Consider the following 15,171-nt stretch of genomic DNA (forward strand, 5'->3'; position numbering starts at 1 on the left):
CTGCTCTTATAAATTAGGACCAATAAAGATGTATCATGCATAGCATTTGCAACAGTTGGCCACATTGAAAAACCTCACTTGTGCTTTTTCCTTCTGGCCCATGTAGAGAAGAGACCGGAAACTCCAGACTATCCAGCCCAATATTCTGGCAACTTAAAAGATATCCTCAGTGGTGTTGAATCTTTGAGTGAGGACTGGGCACTTGGCTTCAGGCCAAAATAATTTTGAGGCTCATTTGTTAAACAGAGTGGGCACCCATGCTGTGGGAAGCATTACTTTTCATTGAAGAACAGATATGGTAAAAGTCATGAGACAATGTCTTATGTCCCTCTAAACTCTAAAAGCAGTTCAAGAGAAGAACTGGAAGGATACTGTGAATAGTGCTGGGGCGTCTGGGTGACTCAGTCAGTTAAGCGTCTCTGCCTTCGGCTCGGGTCATGATCTCGGGATCCTGGGATCGAATCCTGAGTCGAGTCCTGCACCAGGCTCCCTGCTCAGCAGGCAGTCTGCTTCTCCCTCTGCCCCCTCCATGCTCTCTCACATGTGCTCTCTCAAATAAATAAATAAAATCTTGTTAAAAAAAAAAAACCCAACTTCGAATAGTGGCAGTGTTACTGGAATAAGGGCATACCAGCGAAAGCAACTGCTTTGAAGAACTCCAGCTACATACGCCCTCATAGGCATTTTAACGACGCCTCCTTACATCACAGTTGTACTTCATGGGGTCTTTATTTGATTTTTGTCTGCTAATAATGAAGTTTTTCCATCTTTCCGATATACTCTGAAAACACTGTTCCTTGATACAAAGTGCTATCGAAGTGGGCAGCCAAGAAGGAAGGTACTGGTTCAGTGCCTCCCAAACATGTGCGTGGGGGAGGAGGCACTGTTTCTTTACTCTTCTGTAAAATGGAGGCTAGGGTTCCTATTTGTACCATCCGATTTTCTCACATAAAGATGGAATTCCAAGAAAACCTTTGGATCCAGCTGTGAAAAAGCATGAGGCATTCCTCACTTGACCGTCCACTAGAGAACCAGAGCCACCAATATCCGTTAGTAGGCAAGAGGGCCAGACTAACTGGGTTTGAATTCTAACTTTGACAGTTCTCAGTGGACACATTCTTTAACCCTCCTGTTCCCTGGGGTTGGGTGTTTTGATATGAAGATAGTAATAGTAGGGTTGTAAGGTTGTTGGGGGGGATTGAATGAGGTCCTCTGTGCTTAGAACAGTGCCTGGCACAAAAGTAGGGGGTCAGTAAATGGAAGCCATGATCATTATCCACGAGCGAATATTCTACCTTGCTTTTTACCTGTGCAGTGCCACCTGTATGATTGGCTTTATTACTCTTTAGTTTCTATATATTCATTGTCTTTATTGCTGTTTTACTTATATTTAATCATCTCCCCAACTCCTTTGCTAGCTCCTTGCAGATCTATCTTTGTTTCTTCTTAGAACTTCCTGCTGTGCCCCAGAGTAGTTGCCCAGTATGTAATTATCAACTGATTTTGGACCTCTTTGGAAGTAATGACATACACAGAGCAAGGAGTGTCTCAGAAATAGTGGGCTTGGTGTCATTTCATTATTTCTTCTCAGATGCTGTATTAATATTTTAGTGCTGGTTAATTTAATGGGTATTTAGTGAGTCTTTAGAGATGGACCGACAGACTAAATTGTTCCGAATGTAACCATACGTTGATGTGACTGTATTGTAGATTGTTAATTCTCTAGTTAATTTCTTGCCTGTTAGAGGTTGGATTGCATCCCCCGCAAAAGATATGTTGCTAGACCTAGCCCCCAGTACCTTGTAATGGGACTTATTTTGAAATAAGGTCTTTATAGGTATAACTAGTTGAGATCATACTGGAGTTGGGTGGGCCCTTCATCCGATATGACTGATGTCCTTATAGGAAAGAAGGAGACCATGTGAAGACACAGACATATGGGGACAGCTCTGTGTGACAGAGATCAGAGTGATGTAGCTACAGGCCAAGGAATGCCAAGGACTGCCGACCACCAGAAGCTAGAAAGAAGCAAGGAAGGATCCTTGCCTAGTGCCTTCAAAGGAGCATAGCCCTGCACATAACTTTATTTCAGACTCAGCCTCCAAAACTCGAGAGAAGAAATTTCTCTTGTAAGCCGTCTGGTTTTTGGTTCTTTGTTAGAGTAGCCCCAGGAAACTCAGAGACTGCACCTGTTAATTTGCCTTTAACCCCCTTGCTGCTCTAATCAGAGCATTGATAACTCTAAGATTTCATCTCAAATGGTCGGTTTGCCTGTATTTTCATCCATTATTCATCTTCTCCATATATTTAAAAAATATATTTACAGCAAATCAGACAAAGGTATTGGGAAATCTGATATAAAAATACCATTGCAGTTCTCCTACAATTGTGCCGGAAGTGGGAGACATAAAATTTATAAGATGTTTGTAGCAGAACGGTTTGTAATAGAGAAACCTGGAACCGGTTTGGAAGACAGTGTGGAGCAACGGACTTGTACGCAGCGGTGAAAATATGGGGCACACAGCTCCGCACGGCTGCATGATGTGGCTCTCCCGACCGTGCCCTGTGAGCAAAGCAACGGGCAGAAGAATGTGGAATGATTCCATTTATGTGTAAAAGGCCGAAAGCAACATCATTCAGGGATATTTACATTGACAAAAAATGACACAGATATGCAAAGGAGTTATAAACACACACATTGGCCCTAGGGAGGGAGGTCGGCATACCTTTAATAGCTGAAGACTAACATCTCCAAAGTCACGAAAGTCTGGGCGGGTGATACTGCCTTCATGGATTCACAGACTGAGTGCCCAGGCTGCCGCATGCCGGCGCCACAAGGGGAAACAGCCCTCGCTCTGGGGAAGCGCAGATCGAACAGTACAAGTCATCAGTGGATAGTATAGCCTCAGTATAGTCTGAGAAGTGGAATATTAGAAATCTGGACGGTGTACAGAGAAGCAAGGGGTGTGTGTGTGTGTGTGTGTGTGTGTGTGTGTGTGTGTGTGTACGTGCCCGCGGGGAAGTCAGGGAAAGCTTCCTGTGTCTTGAAGCGGTACTTAAGGACCTAGTACCAACAAAGCCGCCGCTCCTCCTCCGGTCAAAAGTGCCTGGAGGAATTGTTCTGAGTGGAAGGTTAGCATCTCCGGCCTTTCATCCTCTCCCTTTTTTTCTAGAACCTGCACATCTGCTCTTTAGTTCCTTTCTCCTCCTCCCCCTTCACCACTGATCCCAGCTGGAGGAATCTTTGTCAGGAGTGCCAGTCCGAGAAGGTCCTTGGAGAGTAAGATGTGCCGGACCGGCACCTTCGTGACTACTGTGGTTGGGACTGTTTCCATACGTTTACTCTTGACTTTCAACTACGGTTTTAACGTTTGCTTGAGAAGGGACTTTTCACTCACTAATTGAAAATGGACCTTTCTGCAGTAGTTTCTCACAGGGAAGAATAGTTCAGCACAATGAAGTTGTATCTTGCAGCACATTAGCTGGGCTCATGAGTTCTGAAATTGGCAGGTGGACGGGGAACTTGATCTTGTTCCTATTTTTAAAACTTTGTTTACTGGTGGGTATTTGACAGTTACAAAATCCATTGGTGGATTTAATGATTTGTTTAAATGTATGCGATATCACTAGGTAGCCTTTTTACATTAAAAAAGTTAACCTGCTGGTAGTCCACTTTTCTAAGAGTTTATGTAGCGTAACGATTTCAATTCAGGAAGCGTTTTGAAAGTTACCTTGTTGGCCATGGCCACGGCCACAGCTCCCGCTGCTGAAGCCGGTCAGCAGTCTTGAAGATGTGCCATTTGTCATGCGGGCAACCAAGCAACAGGGCGAAGGGATCGGTTCAGATCCGACACTAACCACCGGAACAAATGATTCAGAAAGCATTCTGCACTGGGTCTGAATTGTATTGCTTTCAGCCAGAGGTCTTTGCAACATTTGAAGAAGTAGAAATAAGTGTATTGTGATCTTTAAGGTGAATAGTTGGAGCGCCTGGGTGGCTCACTTGGTTAAGTGTCTGACTCTTGATTGCGGCTCAGGTCGTGATCTCGGGGTGGTGAGATTGAGCCCCGAGGTGAGCCCCCTTTCAGGCTCAGTGCAGAGTCCACTTGTCCTTCCTCCTGCCCCTCCGCCCCTCTCCCTGCTCACGCTCTATTGCTCTGTCTCTCAAATTTTTTTAAAAATAAAATGAATAGTAAAAATCAAACTGGCACAAAGGGTGAGTTTCTAAATGAAATACTATTTAACATTTTATAATTTCCAAAGAAGAATCCTCAAAATGAAGGCCCTTTAGCTCTGAGATTTGCTGTGGCTGAGACCAAGGAACTGTGAGGCAAGCGGGTGGCTTGTGTCTGTTTGAACAGTAAGCCACCTGGCTTGGCGGGCAGGTACTGTTCTGGAATAAACAGAGATTTACTCTGAGAAACCTCTGGGATGTTTCTAGATCCTTGAGCCAAAACAGAATGCAGTGAGGGGAAGTCCTCGTATTAGGGATCCTGTGGAAAGTTTCCCTGGGCTAGGAGTTGAGTGTTCTGCTTTTCTTTATTTTTAATGGAAATCGGCATGCTTTGAGGATGAACTAATTTAAGGCTATTCAGAGCCTTGCCAAGATCAGGTGGATCATTTTAGAAAGCTTTTAGAAATGCAGAATGGTTAGGCAGTGTTAGACATCATATGTTTTATGGAAAATGCCACCAAGTATATTAGCACCAGTTTGAGGAATCACTTCGAGTTCATCAGACATCTGTTGGAGGACGAGGACACTTGGTATCTGAGTGCCTCCATGTCGCCGTCTGCTGTGGTGGTATCGTGCCCACTTCACAGACCAGGAACTGTTGTTTGTCCAACGGTGCATAACTGTTATTGATCAGGGGACAGTGTTGGGGTTTGAAACACAAATTGGTCTGAACACAGAATCCTTTTCTTTTTTCTACCATAGTACCCAGTTTGGCAGCTGGTCATAGTACACTTTTATAAGGTATAAGCTACGGATGGGGGGGGGTGCCTAACAGCTTATATTTTAGTTTAAAAAGACACGATTGTTACTTACTTTGGACAGAGAAAGCTCATTTAGAAATCATATGTTTTAATAGTTTAAGGCAGAGAGTGACAGCCTGTGTTTGTAAATAAAATCTTACTGGGATACAGGCATAGCCCTTCATTTCCGTATTGCCTTTTGCTGTTTGACTTACTTATTTTCTTAGTAAGCTCAACACTCAACGTGGGGCTTGAACTCATGCCCCCAAGATCAAGAGCCGCATGCGCTACTGACTGAGCCAGCGAGGCGACCCTGCCGTTCGCTCTTTTAATGCTATGACACAGAGTTCAGGAGCCGGAACAGAGTCCATATGGCCCACAAAGCCTAAAATTGTTACTATCTGTCCCTTCACAGAAAAAGTTTGCCAACCTCTGTGCAAAGGAAGATGTATAAAAGTGAAATAAACTCGTTTTACAGAGCGTCATTTTTTTCATGTGGGTTGAGCACATACGGAACTTGAATTGATCATGTACCCGGTCTCACAATTGCTGATATATGAACATTCCTCTTCCGTGCAGAGTGGTTTCTCACGGCATCCTTTTCATTTTCTTGCCTCCTATGTGGTCTGTAGTCAAAGCGACTGTAATGCAAAAATCAGAATAAGTTAATATATAAATTCGGTGTGTATGGGCACTCGAAGTACCTAAGGGAACTCTCCAGTACTTCTCATTGGGGGTGACACTCCCCCTAGAGGCCAAATTGGAAATGGGGGTGCTTTTATTTTTAGTGTAATGTATTGAAAAAACACATTATTTTTTTAAAAAATTCACGGGTGCCTGGGTGGCTCAGTTGGTTGAGCTTCCGACTCTTGGTTTCAGCTCAGGTCATGATCTCAGGGTCTTGGGATCGAGCCCCGAGTCTGCTTGTCTCCCTCTCTCTGCCCTTCCCCCTGCTCACACGCACACCCACTCTCTCTCTCTCCTTCTCAAACAGATAAATCAATCTTTAAAAAATAAATTTTTGAAAAGAAAAATGCATTGTTTTATTATAAATCACTGTCTTTTTGTTTCCTCCTTTATACTGGAATTTAGGTACTATATTGATGATTTTTTGAAATTGTGTTTAGGTTGATAATATCTATGACTTTTGTTTCAGGCTAGCAAAGGGGGTTTACAGGACTTTGCTTTAATAATGAAGGGGTCATTGGGTCTCGTGGTATTGAGCGGCACTGTCCTAAGTTTGTGGCTTTTTTTTTTTTTTTTCAAAAACAGACTTCCAAGTAAAGAGGGTGCCTTCAGAAACATTTGTAACTCTGGACCCAGAGGCTGCCAAGCACCACCTTTGCTCACTGGCAGGTTTCAGAAGTGGGTTTTCAGACTGGGTAGCTTTCCACAGCTTTCAAGGGAGCCTCTAGAGAAAGACTATCTTCAAACTTCATTTACATGTCGGGGGCGCCTGGGTGGCTCACTGGGTTAAAGCCTCTGCCTTCATGGGTTCATGATCCCAGGGTCCCGGGATCAAGCCCTGCATCGGGCTCTCTGCTTGGCTGGCGGGGAGCCTGCTCCCTCCTCTCTCTGCCTGCCTCTTTGCCTGTTTGTGATCTCTGTCTGTCAAATAAATAAATAAATAAAAATCTTTGGAAAAAAACCTTCATTTGCAGGTCAACACAGAGTAAGAAAGCACACTGAGTCAAATCCAAACAGAAGGGCTGTTTTTGTCACTGTTTATACCTGGAAAGTTGGCAAAGACTGCTAATTGAGGGCCCTTGGTCTCCAGTGAGGTGACCATGCAAACTCGAGCTTTCCCTGGAGTTTAGATTTTGTTTACAAAGGCCCTATGAGATGGAGGTCAAAACTCTGTTCGTTTTTAGAAAACTGTTTTCTGATTCTACTCTTTCTAGATTACTGTAATAAGAGTAAATATGGCCCACATTTGTTTGAAAGTGTCTGTAGTTATGTTTGCTGCAGGTGTTTTCTAGAATTCCGTTTCTCATATGCAACAGACTGAGGACTAGGTTCTTAGTCTGGAAGCTGGGTGTGGTGGAAGAAGTTTCCGTACTTGAGTTTGGAAGGTCTGTTTCCTGGGAAAAGTCTGTAGTGGGGACCAGTAGCACTCCAGTAGTTTGTGGTGCAAATTGCTGCAAAGCAGCTCAGTGAATGGGGCCGCCCTGCTGCCCAGAGCCACCCTGCCCCGAGCGTCTTGATTAGCTAGGGATTTGTTCTGCCATTTTCTTCGGCTTGCATGAATTTCTGGCTCACGTGAAATATTGGGTGAACAATGGTTTGGCTCTTTGGCCAACTCTTAATTGCCTAGTCCATTTATTCACTGAGCCCCTCCTTACTAAGTACCTGCTGGGTGCCAGGCTCCACCACCGGCGCTGTGACTGCAGCGGCGCGGACAGCCAACCGGAACCCCCGCCTGCCGTGGGCAGGCGGGCAGAAAGAGCGCATTATCTTCAAGGTGGTAAGCGCTAGGGAGAAGAGAGGGACAGGGAGCCGCAGAGAAAGAAGGGTGGGGGGTGGGAGACAGTCGGAGGGCGGAAGAGAGCCCAGGACAGCGTCGGAGGGGCAAAGGGAGGGACACCAGAGACCTCTGAGTTCAGCTGTCTCCAGTGTGAAGAGAGATCCAATTAAGGCTCTGTTGTGATTTTCACATTTGATTGATTCAGTCATGCCACCTTTTTGTAGCTTTCTTTGAAGGAGTTCGGGGCCCCCAATGATTGTTTGCCTAGATGGGTTGAGTTTTCTTAACTACTCCTTAGTCTAAAACTCCTTTTCTGCTGGGATTGGCACCAGTCACATCCAGCGTGCTTTCTTCAAAATAGAGACACTTGGAAGCACTTTTCCCTAGGTGGACAGTCCACTCTGAGTACAGAGGCCTAGGCTAGAGCTGACCCACCCTGCCGTTGACTGGCACCGGGCCTTTTCACACATCCTCTGGGCTCATCTGGTCATCTTCTCTGTCACAGAGAGAGGATTGGGCTGTGAGCATGACAGAAGTTTTATTCAGGATAAAAAATGAGAGATGTCTACCTTCGGTTAGATTCCTGCAATGTGTGTGTGTGTGTGTGTGTGTGTGTGTGTGTGTGTGTGTGTGTAGATAGAGATACAGAAATTAAGTTTCAATTTCATTTTAAAGCCAGGGTAGCTTCAATTCAATGTTTTTTAAATAAGAAGGATGAAAACTCGATCTTTAGGGGTCCTGAGCAAAATATAATCAAAAAGGGTATTTTCATGTACTTTTTAAAGAGAAGCTTTATAACTAGGTCACCACCGGCCACGCACTATCCCTGTGCTAGTTAACTTTCTACCTAGTATTTATAGGATCAGGACTAATTTGTAGAATAATTTGTTACGATGTCAGCATTCAATAAATATCCTTCCATAATTGAGAAAATGTGAAAAGTTTTTTTTTTTTTTAAGATTTTATTTATTTATTTGACAGACAGATCACAAGTAGGCAGAGAGGCAGGCAGAGAGAAAGGAAGGGAAGCAGGCTCCCCGCTGAGCAGAGAGCCCGATGTGGGGCTCGATCCCAGGACCCTGAGATCATGACCTGAGCCGAAGGCAGAGGCTTTAACCCACTGAGCTAACCAGGCGCCCCGCGAAAAGTTTTTTAATGTATGTACCATAGCAACCCTGTTGTGAGCCCATCCTATGTATTAGTTTATACATTTCGCCCATCTGTGCTGCAAAAACACGGAGACAGTAGCAGCCAAAGGCCTGAACAGCAGGAGGGTAGGTCATCCACCTAAGGCCACATCGTGAGTCGCAGAGCGAGGATTGGAACGGAGTTGACCCTGACATCCGCGCTCTCCGTCATTGTGGCGTCCCAGCTTCTGTGCCTCTCAGGGATCAGTTGGAACGGTTTGACAGAGAGTTTCACCTGTAACATTTTAAAGGGAGCCTCGTGGAACTGACCCATGTTACTTGGACCCTTGGATTTCTCAGATTTGTGTTGATTCAACTTTTAATAGTAGCGGTGTCTGGTGTAACTCTAAAAAATCAGGACTTTACACCCATTACAGTTGAGCCTTGAACAACACGAGGGTTGGGGCATCAGCCCCCATGCAGTTGAAAATGCGCATGTAAGCATGTTAACATTTGACTAGCACATAGCTTGTCTGTTGTCTGTGTTCCGTACTCTTGCAATAAAAGTGAGCTAGAGAAAATGCTACTAAGTGGTCATAAGAGAAAATACACTTGCAGTACTCTACTATAAATTTGTAAGTGGGCCCACACAGTTCAAGCCGTTGTTGTTTAAGGGTGAACTGTATATGATTCCTTATATAAATGTCCGGAATATATTTCCTTATATAATAATTCCTTATATAATTGTCCCTTGAAAAGGGTGACTTGTATAGTTAGTTGTATCTTGTTCGGTAGTTAGAATTAAGGGGGATGTGAGGACTTTCCTCTGTTGTATTTAGTTCATTTTAAATTGAAGTCTTTATTTTCTTTTAAAGATTTTATTTATTTATGTGAGAATGAGAGACTTCTAAACATGAACAGGAAAGTGAAGACTGGATTGACTGTATAACCCAGCATTTTAAATTTCTTATATTGACTCAACAATAGTAATTTAATGTTATTTGAAGACATTGACTTATTATTATTAAAACGTTTTAAATACTATGATGTCTGATTATTAAAAAGTAATTTCATATCTGTTACTGAAGAAAATCCCCCAAGTGTATAATCTTGTTTAGTGCATAGACTAATTTCAGGGCAGAAACATCTGACTTGCTCTCACTAGTCTGTCTCATCCATTCTGCTGTCTCTGAGAATAATGAGTTATTTCGCTTGGATGTGAACTTGAAGGTCTTTCAAAGGTATTTTTTTCTGAGCTTTGATCTGAATTTCACTAATTCTCAAATTATTCATTAATCTTTCTAAGAAGTTATTTCTAATTTTAGGTTGTGCTATCTCTTAATAGTTGCAGATTTGAGTTTATAAAGAAACATTTTATTTTGCCATAATTTAAAATTTTAAGCCTCAGGGTAGCGCCCTAGGTCCATTGTTTTAGGATTTGGTGAACCAGTGTACAAGCTTACCCCATTATGATGTTTCACAATATCGTGTGTCTTGTATATAATCATTCGTTGACCAAATAGTTACAAGTGCCAGCTGTGTGCCAGGATGCAGCCATGACCCAGATGGATGCCCAGCCTTGTACTTGGTGAGCTGAACTCTGTTGGGGAATGCCTGGCAGTCCTGATCTTGTAAGGTTGTCCTTACATTGCCATTCTTGCCTCATTATCCTGCTGGTCACCTTTACCTGTATCTTTGTCACCTCTCTTGGGCCTTACTTCTGGACAGTGACTGGCACTGTGCAGCTTTCAGATCACTAGGTTTTGTGCAAACGTGTGTTAATATTCATCATGCCAGATTTTGCGTGGTTGCTTTTTTAATGAGCCCCGCGAAAAGATCCAATAAATGTCCATAATCACCTAGTTGCTGCGGTTCACCTCCCAGTGACTTCATATGGGTCTCTTCGTGTCATTAACTTTGAAAAATAAAATAAGTAAAGCATCAGTTAGTTTTCTGTTGTTGCAATAGTCTTCACACGTCTAAATCCCTGTATTAAAATATCGTGTATGTTCTGAATATGATGCTTTCGTTTATGCCTGCATTGTGATGAATATGCATTATTTAAATGAAGGATAAACTTTCCCTGGAAAATACTGATCAAATCAAATCTTGCTAATTTGATTTCCATCAAGTCCATGCCACTTTAAATTGCCTCAATTTGGAGAAGGCTGAATTCTTAGAGGCGAAAAGAGTGGGAGTTCAATTGTCTACCCTTTTTACTAATCTGCTTGGCTGCTTCTAAATTATCTTTAAAAATTAAGAAGTGGGGAAATTTGAGGCCTGGTGCACAATTACTAAGCAGTACATTTTTGGAGGTGGCAGTTTGAACTCTACAGATAACCATTCTGGGAGTGTGCATAGTGTCTCCCACTGAGCTCCCCCAAGTCCACTTAGCTGCCATTTCCTGTTCTTGCCTGGTGCCCGGTACCTTTGCTCGAACTCTTTCGTGTGACCTGTGCTGTGTGCTGTGCTTAGTCCCTTGTGTGTCTCGTTCCCACTGGAGACTACTATGGAAATGGGGCCTGTCGAGCGGAGTACTGTTTGTTCTCAGTTGCAATATTTAAATCTCAGATGCTGCTTTGTTGGAAATCGCATACAAATTCCACTGATACTGAATGTTGTCTTTTTTTTTTTTTTTTTTTTTGCTAGAGTTTCCAATATGGCTTCTGCACCAGCTTCTAAATATAATTCACACTCCTTGGAGAATGAGTCTATTAAGAGGGTAAGTTTTCAGATTTAATTTGCACCCCTTTCTCTGCATTTCTCTTCTCAAAGTTGCCTGTTAGGTGGTCGTTTCGGTCTTATTGAATTATTAATTTCATTATTTACATAATGTACATTCTTCAGTATATGTGGTTTTCTTTATTATCCTACCTTGTTCCAGAAAAGACAAAATGCCATATATGTGTTACGTAAGTTTTGCATTTGTAAATCCTTTCATGTAACTTCATTTTTGAGAACCTCTGTTTTGTGGACTGCTGCCAGACATTATATTTAAGATACTAGGCAATCTCTGGGCCTTGAAAGCTTTCTGAAGGAGATATTGGAAAGCCAAGGCCCACTGAGCAGTTCCTCACACCTTCCCAAATATTGGCCTTATGTTCTAATTATGGTGATAAAATAGTTGTGTGAGCGAAATGAGTACAGCGTTAAGAAAAAAATTGTTCAAGGTATGGAGGAGAAAATTGTGTAATTAGAGGACGATTTTGAAACATATATTGAAAGGAAGGGGTGAATTTAAAACAAGCTTTATTCATGGCCCTTTGAAGCCTTGGATACATTTACCAATTATCTACCAGGAAGGTTCATTCACACTCCCACCAGCAGTGTACAGGGATGCCTAAACAATCAGAAGGGAGCCAGCTAGTGTCTTTTAATTTGTACCTCCCTGAGTACTAATGAGGGTGGCTTTTTTTTTAAAGAATAGTGTTTATTGTCCATCTGTATTTCTTTTTTGAAGTGGCTGTTCATGTCCTTTGCCTGTTTGCTTTTTGGTGTGTTTGAGAGGATACTTTTCTATTGATTCATAAGTGTTCTTTACATATTATGATAATCAACTCTTTATAGTAGGCATTACAGGTCTTTTTCCTAGCTTATCATCGGCCTTTTAATTATATTTGTGGCATTTTGATTTTGAAACACAGAGGTTTAACTTTTTTATTTGATCACATCTATCAGTATTTCATATTTCATGCTTTGGGTGTCATGTTTACAACCTTTTTCATCCCCAAGATTTTCTAAGTTTCTATTGCAATAGTATTGTTATGGTCAAGGATCAGTTCTAAACACAAGAGTTACTTCCTGAAGCTGATTTTAAGCCTTGTGGAATGTGACTCTAATATAAAATATATCCCGTGTTAATCCCATGTTATCCTGTGTTAATCAAAGACCTGTTTCCCCAATTTTGTGGTTGAATTGTACCTAATTCTCCGGACCCCAAACTGTGGTCCTTAAAAGGTATAGTGAGTATTACATTTGCTTGTTATACTTGTTTTTAGTTAGTGAGAGGCAGTGTTAAAGGATGCTGATGATTTCTGTCCAGTCTTCTCATGCATGTAAGTTGTGTGGTTTCACTGTCCATCAGGGAAGGCATTCCTGGCTGGCAACAATCGGTCTTGCCCTCCTGGTTAAAATGCATAACTTGCAAGCACCAAAACATTGAAAATTGGCTAGGAATTTTTATTTTGCGCCTGAATAAACATGATAAAACAATTAAAAATCCAGCAGGGCACCCAACTTTGACAGCTTATATCTTAGTTAAATACATAGTCACAGTTCTCTTATTGCATAATACTTTATGTTTACATAGCCCGTGATAATTCCCAAAAGTGTACTTGTGCATTTTGTTTCATTTAATATTCACAAAAACCCTCAGAGGGAAGTATCTACTAACTTTGCACATGAAGTGATTGCCCTCCTAGTAAAAATGCTCCGCCGCCCTTTTCTCTTATATAGTGACCTATGTGAGGAAGGAGCTCAGTAAAATAAGAAACCTGATGTGTAAGAAATAATTTTCTGACATTATAGGAAGAGTCTGTAATTACTGTTATTCAGTTAAGGCCCCCTTGAAATGAAGTTTCCATTTCTGCTGTTAACATAAGATGACTAAATATTTAATATGAAAAAAAGCTGCCGAAGTATGCGTGTTTCTATAGAATATGCTTAATATTGACTTTTTATCACTTTCCTGAGCACTGTTCACTGTAAAGCGCCTGGAAAGGGTATTTAAAAATTAATACTGAAAAGTGTGCTAATATTATTTACAGACTAAAATGTAACACAGCTAATGAATATTGACGCTAAGTTGTATTTTTTGGTGGTTTGTTTTTTTCTGTACCACTTTTCTGTAATGGTAAATATCACTCTAATTTTTTTCTTTACAAAGGATATTTTTGATATTTGCTTGTGTTCGACATTGCTTAAAAATCTGGGCAAATGTAATGTCATTCTTTCTGATGTCTCTGTTTCATTTCCAGACTTCTAGGGATGGAGTTAATCGGGACCTCAGTGAGGCTGTTCCTCGACTTCCAGGAGAAACTCGCATCACTGGTAAGGGTCCTGTGAAGTTAGGATTTGCATGACTCGATCAGAGTCCCAGCAGGAACAGGTGGCTTCAATCCCTCTTTCTCTTTAGAACTCAGATTTAGGCACACAGGCGAGCTTTGTTTGAAAGTGGTAGCATAAGGAGAACTCTCTGCCTTAGTTTCTTGAGCAGAGTTCTTTGAAGAGTTTCACGCTGTCCAGGGTACTGATACTTTTCCCTCTCTGCCCAAGACTGAGAATTACTTGCGGTGGAGCAGGGAGTAGATTTTGTCTCAAATGTCCATCATTGGAGATCTAACCTCTCATGGTTTGAGGTTATAAGAACAAAATAACATTAAGGTTTTCCAACCTAGGATGTGTGCCTTAAAATGATCAACATGAAGACTTAATGTCTAAGTAGTCTTTTCTTTGTAATGTAGGAGACCACATTGGCTTAAATAGCTTTCATTTGTCTGATAACTGGAGTTAGTAATATTGATGCAGTATTCAATTGTTGGCTTATTTTTTCATAATAAATTCACCCTAAGAGGAAGGGATCTACTTTGGAAGGACCAGATCATTCTGACTTAAGGATACTGAAGGATCTGGCAGCTTCTAAGCCAAATGCTGATGTTGTGGGCATTCACATTTTATATTAGGGTCAACACCCTTGCCTCCGATTAGCACGTATTGGGTGATACAGTTACCATCGTTTCAGGGAACCTTTTGGTGTGTTCACTGAAGTCTGGATCGTTTAGCTTCAGTGGCTAAAACATGGTGTAAGACATGGTGCCTTTGTGAGTTAGTTAGCCATGCACCATGAGACACTCTTCCATGTCCACAGACTTGCACACGATGCTAGTCTTGAAAACCAGTGGCATGCATCCATCCTGATTTCTGGATAAGAGCAAAGTGGATGGCTTACTTTGGGTGGCCTTCATATATGAAATTTTGGTGCTCTGCCTCAGTTCAAAAGCTTAACTGAGGTAGTCCTGTATTGAATTTGCATGAAGTCGCCTTACTGGGTATTTTTCATTTCACACCCGAGGAGAATGGGATTTCAAAATTGTTAAGAAGAATTAAAAGCTGTTAACACATTCAAGGACATCCTTGAAAGATAACAGAAAGATCTTTTTATGATAATAAATTAAGTCTCCTGATTTAGTCTCTCCTTATGTTTGAGTCTACTAAAGATGTACTATGCTCTTGGCCATCTGTTTTCTATCCCTTAAATGATCGAAATGAATCCAGCTAAAAACTCTTCTCTGGATTATTAGAAAGAATAGACTGTAGGAATAGTTCTACCACTGACATTCGTTTATTTAAAACATCGTGATGTTTGCGCGATTAGAGGTTGGCCATCCTCAAGCCCTATCTGGTGGTTAGTCCACAAGACTGTCCTGCCGGAAGGGCCGTCCTCTGGTTGAATAGCTCCTTAGTTACCTGTACAACCGCTGGGGGTAGTGACAGCAGCTCCGCCTTCAGTTCTGCTCTCCAGCTGCTACCACCTTGCCCCGAGTGGTGCCAGCATTTTGGTCAAGCTCAGGGAAACAGTGCCTGTGGCCCCACCTGACCTGGCACAGT

General features: G+C 42.0%; 1 protein-coding gene across 4 annotated transcripts in view; it reads left to right on the plus strand.

The window, feature by feature from the left end:
- Positions 1–15,171, plus strand: part of MTM1 (myotubularin 1) — an 89,201-nt gene that overhangs the window by 12,219 nt on the left and 61,811 nt on the right. For all 4 annotated transcript variants that reach the window (XM_032329803.1, XM_032329804.1, XM_032329808.1 and 1 more), the window contains exons 2-3: positions 11,215–11,287; positions 13,542–13,614. In XM_032329803.1, coding sequence (XP_032185694.1) covers positions 11,271–11,287; positions 13,542–13,614 — 90 coding nt within the window. In that variant the 5' untranslated portion in view covers positions 11,215–11,270. The remainder of the gene's footprint in view (positions 1–11,214; positions 11,288–13,541; positions 13,615–15,171) is intronic.

The sequence above is a fragment of the Mustela erminea genome, chromosome X (assembly GCF_009829155.1).
Source record: "Mustela erminea isolate mMusErm1 chromosome X, mMusErm1.Pri, whole genome shotgun sequence".
Lineage (NCBI taxonomy): Eukaryota > Metazoa > Chordata > Mammalia > Carnivora > Mustelidae > Mustela > Mustela erminea.